The sequence below is a fragment of the Zootoca vivipara genome, chromosome 1 (genome assembly GCF_963506605.1).
Source record: "Zootoca vivipara chromosome 1, rZooViv1.1, whole genome shotgun sequence".
Classification (NCBI taxonomy): domain Eukaryota; kingdom Metazoa; phylum Chordata; class Lepidosauria; order Squamata; family Lacertidae; genus Zootoca; species Zootoca vivipara.
This window is the reverse complement of record NC_083276.1, coordinates 131,586,510-131,599,235: the sequence shown is the minus strand read 5'-3', so window position 1 is coordinate 131,599,235 and position 12,726 is coordinate 131,586,510. Positions and strand designations below refer to the sequence as shown.

Below are 12,726 nucleotides of genomic sequence, written 5' to 3'. Positions count from 1 at the left end.
TCTCACATACAACTCATTTCTTCTCGCACACAGGGTTTGCAGGATTTATAGCATGTGTTCTACAGCCGGACTTCCAACAACTCAACAGATTTTATTACAACCACTGGGTTGTATCCGATGCACCATGTAGGTGCAGTTCCACTAGTGTGATGGAACTTCACTTTACTTCCCTCCCCTCCCCTCCATGATCCCTCCCCCCCAAAGCCTGCTGCAGAGGGTCCTTCAACCCTCTGGAGAGTCAACTTTGGGGGGGGGGCGGACTGGAGAGGACAGGAGAGGAGACAAAGCTACACTCCATGTATGGAAGTCCATTGAGTCAGCAAAGCTTCATTGTTGGGTAAGGTGGACAACGCAGCAGTTTCTGCACTGGCTTCTCAAAGTAATTTCTCTGGCGGAAAGAGAACCTTTAGAAAAATTCAGCCAATTACTACATACAAAATAGATTTTAAGGACCTTTTTTGTCCAAGGAACTGTTTCTGCTTGTCCAGGTCACAGAAAAGCCACGTCGCCAGAAATGCAGCATTGTAAGGCAAACATACCCAGTGGTAATGGATTTGCACACATGCACACCCTTCCCACACCCCTCCCTGAAGCCTGTTTTCAATTAATAGATGAAGCAACGACAGCCCCAAAGTTGCTGGCACAAAGTTGCAAGGCACAATCCATTCAAACCATTGTTCCTTTGACTTACCTATGTCAATCTGTTCAACTGCTTCTGGAATAGTTACACCTGGAGATGCAACAGTCTTGACAAAGGGGTAGAGGTTGCAAACTACAACTCTGGAAAGAAGAGGATTGAATGGCTGAAAAATTGTTCATTTCAGACAGGGACTGACAACTACAGAGCTATGGGGCTGACGCAGCCCACAGCACCTTGAACCCAGCCCACATCTCCCCAACTTGGCCACAGCCACCCACTTTAAAAGTGTGGGACATCCTGCTTGTGCAAGTGGGAGCCCCACTCTGCTAAACTGAACTGCTGTGTGATAGGTGTGCATGTGATTTATAGGGGACGGCAGCTTAAGGACGCAGGTGGCGCTGTGGGTTAAACCACTGAGCCTAGGGCTTGCTGATCAGAAGGTCGGTGGTTCGAATCCCCGCAACGGGGTGAGCTCCCGTTGCTTGGTCCCAGCTCCTGCCCACCTAGCAGTTCGAAAGCATGTCAAAGTTCAAGTAGATAAATAGGTACCGCTAAAGCGGGAAGGTAAACGGTGTTTTTGTGTGCTGCTCTGGTTTGCCAGAAGCAGCTTAGTCATGCTGGCTTTCGGCCAGCAAAGCGAGATGAGTGCAGCAACCCCAGAGTCATCCGCGACTGGACCTAATGGTCAGGGGTCCCTTTACCTTTTTACCCCTCCCCTCCACACATGATCCCCGAGAATCTGACTCCTTCCCTCCACCCACCCATGCCAAGCTTTCTTGTGGAAAGGGGGAATTGTCAACAGGAAGGAAGAAACAAAAAGAAAAGAAGGGATAAGAGGGTGACAGAAACAAACAAGGGAGCCACCACAAGCTCCGGCTTTGCTGACTTTTGGCTCTGCCTCCACCGCCTGCATCACTGGTATGCAGTACCCAAGACGTATCCCTCTGAGGGAAAATGTGGTCCTTGATAATGTTAAACTCCACCTCCTCCTACCAGCCTCAGCCCCAATGGTCAGGAAGGATGGCAGTTATAATGCAGCAACATCTTGGGAGGAGGGGATGCAGTTCGCCATCCCTAACCTAATGCAAAGTGATCATTTATCGGATCCCTGCTGAAGCAAAACAGAAACAAGACCCTGACATGGGGCACTCAGGACATCCACACCCCGGCAGCTGCTCTTCCAAAAGGCAGGTTCAAAAGGCAGGACGGGAGCAGCCTTTGCAACAGTACCCGGCTCAACCTAGCAATCCAGTCAGGTCATCCCTTAAAATTGTTTTCAAGTAGCCCATCAAATAAGAGAAATGTGCATTTCATCCATACAGAACCCAGTTTAAAGCAAGCAGTGGGGAAACAGCAGGTGATCTACACTGCTGAGATTGTGACAGAATGAGAATTATGGGCACAATCTACCTACTAGTTGCAACAGGAGATGGGGGAAAGAGTAAGACTTCAGAAATTATTTGGGGAAATGGTCTTAAAGGAAGAATATATCCAGTTTGGACTTAAAAATGGCGTTAGAGAAGACGAAATTTGATCCCTGCCATTTCCGGCCGCATAATCTGCTGGACTCATACGAAATTTGAGATATCAAAGATGGCTGTAGCCATAACAATACCATCACAAGACCTGGCTTGGCAAAGGATTTCTGCGTTAAACAGGATTAAACAGGAATTGGATGAGAATAACAAGCAACTGAGAGAGGCTAACAAATTGTGGAGAGAGAGAGATGACTGCTTTGATGTAAAAAAATGGATTTGAGAAAGAAACGATTTTAATGAACAAAGACGACTTGCAAGATGCCCAAACACAAATACTGTCTGTACTGGGAACTGGACTGGTTTCTTTCCACAGAATTAAAAAATAATGCAAAGACAGTGGAAGTGGGCTGGGCAACAGGTGTAGCATGGAAGAGACGGCTGAAGATCTGGAAACAAATTCGAGGGGTTTGGTGGGAAAGGGTAGGAATGGGGTGATTTATGAAGGGATATTGGAATGGATGGATTTAAATGGTCTGAAACTGGCTTGACATTAGGAATTCGCTGAAATGTCTGGGAAATTTGGCTCCAGCAAAAGGGGGGATGGTTCTAAATATAGATAATCAAGAAAGGAGAATAGAATTTTAAGATTTGAATAATAATTATACTTCTGGTAAAATATTAAGCTAAGGGAAGAAATTTAAGATAAAGGAAAGTCGGTAAGATAAGATATCGATAGTGGAGTAATAAAAAGGATAAAATTGTAATGTGTAAAGGAAAATAGTAGCGTTAGAGAACATTGCCTATATGGTTATTATAAGGGACCCAGAGTGGGGGGAGTCGGGGAAGTCCAAGATGTTATTGTAAAGGTCATGAATAAGATGTTTTTCTTTTTTTCTTTTCCTTTTTTTCTTTTCATCTTTTTCTGTATTTTTGCTTTTGTTTGGTTTTTGTTTTGCTTTTTGTATATTTTTGTCTCATGGAAAATCAATAAAAATTATTTTTTTAAAAAATGAAATCAGTAAGATGGACCAAATACATTGGCTGGATTGTGCCCATATTGTCCTTTATTAGGTTAAAAAAAACCAATATAATTAAGGTGGCCCAGAAAGATAAAACACTAAAAATCATCTGTCCAGGATATTGGGTGCTGATGATACAGAATCAGGTGACCAGTTGCCAGAAAGTGACCCACATTACGTTTCCACTGTGCTTTACGCAAAACTGGCGAGTTAAGAATCACTTTTATTTAACTTTGATGCTTAACTGTTTCTGACTTTCATTTAATGAATAACTTCTGTTTGGCATCGAAACTCACACTTCGCATCACACCCACATCAAGTTGGCCAATCGAATGAAGCTGAAGAATTACTGGGCTGCCTCTAAGTTAAGAGATGGGGCAAGAGGCGCAAAGCTGAAAGGGGGCGGGGGGGGGGGGGCGTGCACAGACCAAGTCTTCAGCCTCAGGGTCCTCAGCCTCTGGCCCTGAATTTATGCCCTCTTGCATCTGAAGTTGACTTACATGTTGAAATCTAAACAGCACTGTGTAAATCTCAAAAGGGTATGTTTGCCAGGGTTTCAAAATAAAAACAATGAATAAAAGTATAGAGCCTTTAAGTCTCTTACACTATTATTTTTTCTCCCTTTTCTTTCACTCCAAAAAAGATGACAATGACACTATCTCACAAAATTTATGCAGCTGATCTATTTTTACTCTAACACAGGGGTTCCCAACAAAATTTTCTCGAGGACCTCTCATCGAGCCGCTATTGTGACAAGGACCCCCATTAATTCCTAATCCTAAAATTAAAAAGTGAGAGCCAAATTAAGAGTCTTTTTATAAGAGTCCAGGGAGGAGGGAGGGGAATGGAGAAGACAGAGTACCTGTGCAGTAGCGCACAAATGAAGCCGACGCGCGCAAAGCATCTTGGGGAGGTGAGCGTTAGTAGAATGCGCGCGCTGCCTCTTTGCAAAACAGTAGTGTTTGTAAAGCGTCACCTAACGGCATACAGCAGAACTACTGCCTCATCTAATTCTACTTTTGCACTAGACTCTGCTCATGTAGGAAGCGGCCAAAACAAAAAATCTGTTATCATACGAAATATATTTAATATATTTTTTATTCTAATAGCATCTTGCGGACCCCTCTGGCATAGCTCGCGGACCCCTGGGGGTCCCCGGACCACCTGTTGGGAACCACTGCTCTAACACACAGATGAAGGCTTCTTTATGGAACAGAAGCCCCGGTGTCTACGGCAAATGAAGATTTGATTGGTTGCAGGTTTATGTCATTATTATTTATTAACTCACAATGACCCTTTAAACATTTTACCTCACAAGACTGAAATCCAATTTATCCATGTCAGCTTTATCTTGTGGGATGTCCCGAGCCAGAATACCTAATGGAGGGAGTAGGGAATAAAAGAATTAGAGAAAGGAGCAAGAAAAGCAATGTATGATTAGCTAAGGCTTAGAATGCCAAATTCTCCTGCAGAGATATCATAACTGAGATAAGTACCAACTACTTTCCTAGTTACTCAAATATTACTCATCAACACCCCAGTTAAGTCTTAGCATATACCGTGTTTCCCCTTTTTTAATACGTAGTCAAAAAGTCAGGCATGGCAGGGTTTTTAATCGTTTGAGAAATGTAAGTCATACCCCGAAAATAAGCCATACTTCCGCGACGTGCGGAGCAAGACCACTGAGCGCCCCAGCCAACTAGCGGGACCCAGCACGGCGGCCGCAACAGGAGGAGGAAGCCTGCCAGGTTGGGTCGGTGTCTGGAAGCGGCGGCAGCTGCTGCAGCGCCAATAAAGCGTGCAGCAGTGCCGCATGGAGCACGGAGGGCACAAGCCAGCAGGACCCAGCTCCTGCAATGCCGGCCGTGGCAGGAGGAGGAAGCCTGCCAGGTCGGGTTGGCGCTCGGAAGCGGCAGCGGCTGCAGCGCTGACAAAGCGCAAAGCAGCACCGCTCTCTCTCTCTCTGTGGGTGTCAGTCTCTTTCTCTCTGTGCGTGCGCGTCTCTCTCTCTCCCCCTGTGTGCGCGTCCGTCTCTCTCTGTTTGTGATCGCGTCTCCCCCCCCCCGACAGAGAAAAGGTGCTGCGCAGGTTCCTCTTCGGCTCGTCATTCAGCTACCCCGGCCTCCTCGCCGAGAGCTGACGCCACTCCTCTCCCCCTCCTCCCCTTTCCCCCCTCCCTTCCCTTCCTTCCGTCGGTCCGTCAGTTGGGGTTACGCGCGCCAGAGGCGCAGGCCCTAGCCTCGTCCCCCTCGCGCTTCCCTCACTAGCGTCTTGGAGCGGGACGGGTCCCGGCCTCCCTCTCATTCCCCGGCCAGCGTGAGAGAGCCCGGGGAGCAGCCTCTATACCTCCGCGCGCACATACCTCCGAGCGCCAAGCCGAAGCAGGAGGAGAAGCACCTAAAGCTGCTGAGGGAGATGGGCAGCTTCGTGTATACCTCCTGCTCTGGCATCCTACGAGGTTTAAATCCACCTCACAGAGTGAAGCCCCCCCCCCATGCACGTCTGTCTCCTAGGCAGGTGGACATCCAGCCTCTGCTTAGAAGCCTCCAAGGAAGGAGAGCCCTTGACTCAGGATGGGGAGGAGGGGAAACGGAGAGAATAGAAGAGGCAGAAAATGCACGCGGAAGAGAGCGCCAAGCGTCCTGAGCCAGTGGGACCCAGTTGTACCGGCACTTTAAAATAAAAAAAAGACACCCCCTGAAAATAAGCCACCATGTGTTTTTTTGAGGGAAAAAAGTTGTAAGACGGTGTCTTAAAAAGGGGGAAACACGGTAGTTATCAAAGTTGAGACAGAATGAGCCAAAGTATTTTTAAATCTAAGTGAGACTCACTGTGTGTAGTGGGCTTATTCCTACCCAAATGTATAAAGTGCGGAAGCCTTAGGTTTCAAAGGCAGCTACTTGACTTTGAATTGCTCTTACAGCACAAGCCTATTCAAGCCTACTCAGACCCACCACGTTCAAGGGAATACTCCCTAGTAACTGTACATAGCAATGGAGCTTTAGAAAAAGTTGCCTCTGAATATTTTTTTAAAAAACATTTTTATTAAATTTTCCACTTTAACCATCCAATCATATTCCAAATTACGGTATACCAATTATACAAATATCAATTAATCAATTAATCCAAATATTCTGCCAAATTATAAAATTTTAAAAAGACTTCCCATGCTTCGGATTCAGAGGGTCTGATAATCTTATAGTTTACTGCATTTCTAATCAGCCTCTGAATTTTTTAAGGCTTCCAAATTATGACAGAATACAGGCCTATGTTTCAAGCAGTATTTGACAAGCCATTGTTTTTTGCATTTCTAAACCAACATGTTTTCACAACGCGAAGTCTTTCAAAAGGAGGGGGGAGGGAATCCCTCATGTCATCAAGCTCATGTTCTAGTAAAGCGGCTGAGCTATGTAAAAAGAAAAATGACAATAGTACTGCCCTGTGGGGACTATATAACTCCAGAATGCAGGTGAGAATCACATAAATGAAAGCTCACATATGCTTAAAAAACAACAACCCAGCACCCAGAAAACTCAGCCCAGCCTTTCCTTGATATGCCAATTCCCAACATTCTACCTTTGCGGAGGAAGGCAGTTTCTGACTGGGAAGGGAAACTTAAACAAATATGTAGTTTCTTGCCTGCATTATGGAGCGACACTACTATCCTGACAGAACTGTACCACATGATCCCTTCCAACTCTTAATTCAGCTGTAAGAAGCCACAAAACCTTTGACTTTATGCTTCTAAAATGAACACTCAATCTTTTTAAGGAGTGGCGCTGTGGGCTAAACCACTGAGCCTAGGGCTTGCTGATCAGAAGGTCGGCGGTTCGAATCCCTGTGACGGGGTGAGCTCCCGTTGCTTGGTCCCAGCTCCTGCCAACCTAGCAGTTCGAAAGCACGTCAAAATGCAAGTAGATAAATAGGAACCGCTACAGCGGGAAGGTAAACTGCATTTCCATGTGCTGCTCTGGTTTGCCAAAAGCAGCTTTGTCATGCTGGCCACATGACCTGGAAGCTATACGCCGGCTCCCTCGGCCAATAATGCGAGATGAGCGCGCAACCCCAGAGTCGGTCACGACTGGACCTAATGGTCAGGGGTCCCTTTACCTTTTAAGCAAGGAACCACAAACATATAATCACTGTGGAAAACTTATATAGGCTGCAGTGGTACCTCAGTTTAAGAACAGCCCTGTTAACAAACTATTCTGTTTACGAACTCCACAAAACCGGAAGTAGTGTCCTGGTTTGCAAACTTTACCTCGGTCTATGAACGGAAGCTGAACAGTGGAAGGGCACCGGTGGGGGGAGGCCTCGTTAGGGAAAGTGTGCCTTGGTTTAATAACGGTTTCGGTTTAAGAACGGACTTCCGGAACGGATTAAATTCGTAAACAGAGGTACCACTGCAGTCAGAATCATGGGCTGCAATAAGGTTCACAGATTATCCTCCAAGAAGATGCACAGGCCCAATTCCAGTTTCTACACACACACACACACACACACACACACACACACACACTGCTGGATCTCAGGGAGAGGGGTGGCACCCTATATATCTATGCGGAATGAATTATTTTGCAAAGACGTATTCAGGGATGCAAAACAGCCCAGACCCAAGCGCATCACCTCTGTCAGAAGGCGGCTTGATAATGGGGTAAGCAGCCTTTTTTTTTCTGGCAACGAGTAACCTATTGAGATTGCATGCCCTGCGCCACTAACGTCTATGGGTAAGACGCCCCTGATGATGTGCAACTTCAGCAGCTCCACCTTTGCCCAGATGCCCCACAAATTCCATAAAATACAGCCACCATAAAAAAACCTACCTGCATGCACGGCAGGATGAAGGGTCTTCACACGCCCTCCCAACATTTCCGGAAAGCCAGTGAGATCAGAAACATCTCTGTGCAAAAGGGGGGGGGGAGAGTGAGAGCGATAGAGAAAGAGAAGAAAGCCAGAAGTCAGTTACTTGATTTCTATAGTACTCATTCGGTGGAATAAACTCTTTGACTAAAAGACCGATCTACCAATTGAGATGGTATAATACAGGCATCCCCTCCAGATGTTTTGGACTACAATTCCCATCATCCCCGACCATTGGGTCCTGTTAGCTAGGGATCATGGGAGTTGTAGGCCAAAAATCTGAGGGCCGCAGTTTGGGGATGTCTGGTATAATAGGTATACACTTTTAATGTATCTGTTCTAGTGAACATCCAAAAATTGGTGAATGTAAACAATTATTTCATGAATGTTAACAATCCAATATGAATGTCTATTCTGCTAGGTCTGAAAATGCAACAGTAACCATTGCCTAAATGAATGTCAAAAAGTCAAGAAGCACATGCTTATTCTCACAAAATGCATCAGGGATTGCCAGCATTGACCATGTGGATACCCACCGAAATCTGGACAGTCGCTGTAGCATATACAGTATATGAATTGGCTTGGCCAGCCTTGTTTGGCCTGACAATGACGCTGTGATAAATCACTACTTTAAATGTACAGGAGAAATATGGAAGCTGAAAGAGGATTATTTACTCAGTGTCACAAAACATTTCCAGGCTAGAATTTGAAAATACGCTACTCTCCTGAATATAAGCAAAGTCCCTCCTTAGGCACAGGTTCTCTGTACAGTCATGATAATGTCTTGGGTATAAAATAAAAAGAGTTCTTGCAGTAAAATCTCTGAGCTCCTAGAAATATAGCTGCTCTTAATGTATGATTTTCCAAGGTAAAGGGAAGATTTAGTATTTTTATACCCAACTTCTTTGCAGCCAGTCATGAAAACCCCAAAACCCAAGTTTGCATTTAGAGCTAGATACATTAACTATCCATAGCAACTTGACAGCTTCCTCACCCCTCTCTGAAATACTGGCCTACACCACAAGGTTGGTGGGAAGATAAATGGTACTACTGGAAACAGAAACAGCAGAGTTCATCAAGGGGCAAATTGCTAAGGAGTTGAGCCCATGCTGAACAGCTCCATACTCTCCAGCACAATATGGGTACACAACTTTCTTTTCAAGAAATACTACATACTTTGCATGGCACAACAGGATGACCAAAAATCACTTATTAAAGACTGGAGTTGGAAAATATGATCTTTTTGCCGGGGGAAATGTCCATGGGAGGCATGTGTTGCCTCCTCTTGGACTAATCCTTTATCATGGTCTTGAATGGGTATTTTGTTTAATGCTTGCCAATCTTAATGGATTTCCTTCTCTTAATGGCACACAGCCTCAACTAGATGACAGATTACATGAAAAGGAACAGAAAGGCTTTCAACTGCTCATTTCAGAAAGGCTTTCTAGACATCTAAAAAGCATTAGTTGCCTTTCACATGACCACAGCCAAATAATGCACCCCTTTCCTCTAATTAAAGTAAATTTCACCGGGAAAGGCTATTGAGAAAAGAATTTAAAGGATTCTAAACTCAAGACATTACACTCCCTCCCCCCACTTTAAAGTCCATCTTCAGAAAGAAAAGCAACCTTGTCTTGCACCTTGGAAGTCGAACAGCTTAGTTCCTGAAAGGTTTGGCTCCCGAACGCCGCAACCCCGGAAGTGACTGTTCCAGTTTGCAAACTATTTTTGGAAGCCGAACGTCCAACGGGGCTTCCACGGATTCTGATTGGCTGCAGGAGCTTCCTGCAGCCAATCCGAAGTCACGCTTCGGTTTTCGAGCTTTTTGGAAGTTGAATGGACTGGCAGCACCTTCGCCAGGGTTTCAGGCAGGGAATATTCCCAGCCCTAGCTGGAGATCCTGGAATCTTCTTTATGCAAAGCAGATGCTCTGATGCTGAGCTAAGGACTTCTGTTGAAGCTGTGACAGAAGCCCAACATGAGAAAAATCCCAGAGAACAAGGACAGCACACAGCAAAGGAAATTAAGTTATCATCTAGGATTTGTCAGCTCAGTAGGCAGAGAATTACTTAAATTTGCTTACTCTCTGGTTTGAACGGACCACAGTCTGTCACCTCACCCAAACTGGAAAACTAACAGAAAATGATGGATTTAGGCAAGCCAGCAAGTAACTAACAAAGGAGTGGATAAAGGGATTGCACAAGAAACAAAGAATTACAGAGCTTGTTCCTATGAAACAAATCCATGTTTGACATTAACATGTGAAGTGGCAAACCCAATTTCAAGTTTGCAATGCAGAAGCAGGCAATGCCAATTATTCTGAAACACTTCATCTGGGGCATGATTCTGTGAACCTTCAAACAGCTTTTACCTGACATTCAGGCCTGCATCCCGAAGGGTTTTTGCAGTTCCTCCAGAAGCAACCAAACCCAAACCCAAGGAACTGAGGCATTTTGCAAATTCCACTAGGCCGGTCTTGTCTGAGACACTGAATAAAGCTAGAAGGAAAGCAAAAGATAATCAACATTTTTAAAAAGACTATTAGCATGTAGCAGAACCCCCAAATACACACTTAACCACTTGCATCCATTGTGCACAGCTCAAGAAGTCAAGCATGAATGTCATGCAGTCATGTGCACTCTTAACTTGGAAGCAGACAGTGGAAATTTTCTATATACAGTAGGTATGTTTAGGATCAAAGTGCAAGGCTGTAATCCTAAACATATTTATTATGGAATAATTTATAGCCAGCCAGTGTTGGGAGGCCTGAGAAATCAGGGTTCCAGTTCTCCTTCAGCCATGATGCGCACTGGGCTCCCTTGCGCCTGTCACTCTCTCCAGGGGTTGCTGTGAGAATGAAAATGGGGAGAGGAAGAAGTGGCAGCTACCTTGAGCTCCTTGGAGGCAAGATAGGATATAAATGTAGCAAACAAGTAAGTTGCAGTCACATAAATGGACTTGCCTTCCGAATAAACGCTTTCATGGCGCAAGGCCTATTTAAGCTGCTGAAGAAACTCCAGAGGGCAAAATGTAGCCCTCACTCAGAAACACGGCTCCTAGAAAGTTTGAGTCTTCTGTTCCCATTTTAAAACTAAACAACAAAAGACGGGGAATCTGATCACAGATCTCACATCTTAGTCCAGCATCCTGTTCCCACAGGGGCCAATCAGGGGTAGATAGCCCTCTTCTTCTCCATGAGTTTGTCTAATGGTCTTTTAAAGCCAACCAAGTTGGTGACAGTCACCGTCTCTTGCAGGAGGGAGTTCCATAGTTTGACTGCGCACTGTGCAAAGGAGGACCACCTTTTATCGGTCATAAATCTTCCAACATTCCGCTTTGTTGGATGTCGGCAACTTCGAGTGCTATAACAGAGGGAGAAATACTTCCCCCCCCTATCCACTTTCTCCACCCCACAAGTAATTTTATAAGCTTCTATCAGCAGGGCTGGTCATCTGACCCCAAAATGGCAGCCCCCTTCCTGCCAGGGAAGAAGGGGTGAGGGAATATCTACATCAGGAAGGGCAGGGACTGGGAGAAGGACTGACACTGGGATCTGCTGCCAGAGGCAGTTGTCTCACCTTGCCTCCTGGGTGGGCCGGCCCTGCTAAAAAGTCCCAAATGCTGCAATCTTTTTTCATAGGGGGTGAAGTTGCTCCATCTCCTTGATCGTTTTGGTGCCCCTTTCCTGGGTCTTTCCCAACTCTTACCCTAACCCTCAATTCTGCAGCAGAGACGAAAACTTTAACTCTTCCAGCCATGCCACCTTTATTTTTAAGAAGACACACGCTTAGGCTACAGTCTATCCGCAGACTCCCCCTTTCCTGCCTCCCCGCTTTGCCGCTTCACGAGGTTTCTCGGGCTGACGATGCGGCCCTAAAGCTGCGTCCCTCCGGAAGCAACACGGCTCGCTCCCATAGCTGCCTAGTTCTCCCTTTTTAAAAGGGAAATTCCCTTATGCTGAATAGGCTTCCTCGCGAGAAAAGGGAAAACTTGGCAGCTATGCTCGCTCCTCCATGGCCGAGGTTAGGATTTGCAACCCCGGAGCGCGGTGCTCGGGGAGCAAGCCCTAGCCTAGACGCCCTTCGCAGAAGTAACCAGGGGCCCCGTGCATGCTTCCTTCCCCTCCTCCTGGGGAGGGGGGCGGCGGCGGCGGCAGCTACGGCAAAGGAGTAACTTTCCGTTCCTCGCCTGCAGGTGGGCGAACGCTGCTACTGCAACTGCTGCCCAACTTGCAGAAGTGCTCTGGGCTCCCCGTCCCGCAACCCGAAAGAAAGGAGCGCAAAGGCGGCGGCCCCCGATCCCATTACCAAGCTGCTGCCTTGAAGCCATGTTTGCTGCCCTCCGAGGAGCAGCCGATCCGCAGGAGAAGGCTCAGTCCCACATGGATGCAAGCGTAAATGAGGCTGGGGAGGGGGGTGGGCCCAGCTGAAGGGGAGGGGTTAAGGGTTGCATGCTGGGAATCGGGGGACGGAGGAGAAGGCAGCCTATTGCCAACTTTCGCGGGCGCGCCTCCTGCGAAGGAATGGCCGGTCTGACTCTTGAAAGCGTCAGTGGCGCCAAGGAAGATGGGGAGGCGCACGGGGAGGCGCACGGGGTTATTGACACCTGATATCGTTCTCCTCGTGTTGAATTTGGCGCAGGCTGTCCTGCAGCAGCTGCTCCGTCTGCCTCTATAAGCGAATCGCGTAGCCAGATTTTAAAGGGCAGGCAAAAAGCGGGCGTTCAAAAC

The 12,726-nt window shown here is 46.5% G+C and overlaps 1 protein-coding gene across 2 annotated transcripts in view; it reads right to left on the bottom strand.

Annotated features, from left to right (window-relative positions):
* ATIC (5-aminoimidazole-4-carboxamide ribonucleotide formyltransferase/IMP cyclohydrolase) overlaps positions 1 to 12,460 on the bottom strand; it is a 41,875-nt gene extending 29,415 nt beyond the window's left edge. Inside the window, exons 1-5 of one of the 2 annotated variants that reach the window (XM_035139040.2) lie at positions 12,305 to 12,460; positions 10,369 to 10,495; positions 7,961 to 8,037; positions 4,448 to 4,514; positions 692 to 780 (exon numbers count right to left, since the gene is read on the bottom strand). In XM_035139040.2, the coding sequence (XP_034994931.1) occupies positions 692 to 780; positions 4,448 to 4,514; positions 7,961 to 8,037; positions 10,369 to 10,495; positions 12,305 to 12,326 (382 nt within the window). In that variant the 5' untranslated portion in view covers positions 12,327 to 12,460. Of the gene's footprint in view, positions 1 to 691; positions 781 to 4,447; positions 4,515 to 7,960; positions 8,038 to 10,368; positions 10,496 to 11,128; positions 12,240 to 12,304 lie in introns of those variants that run through there. The other variant, XM_035139050.2, reaches the window with a different exon arrangement.
* Positions 12,461 to 12,726: the final 266 nt, after the last annotated feature.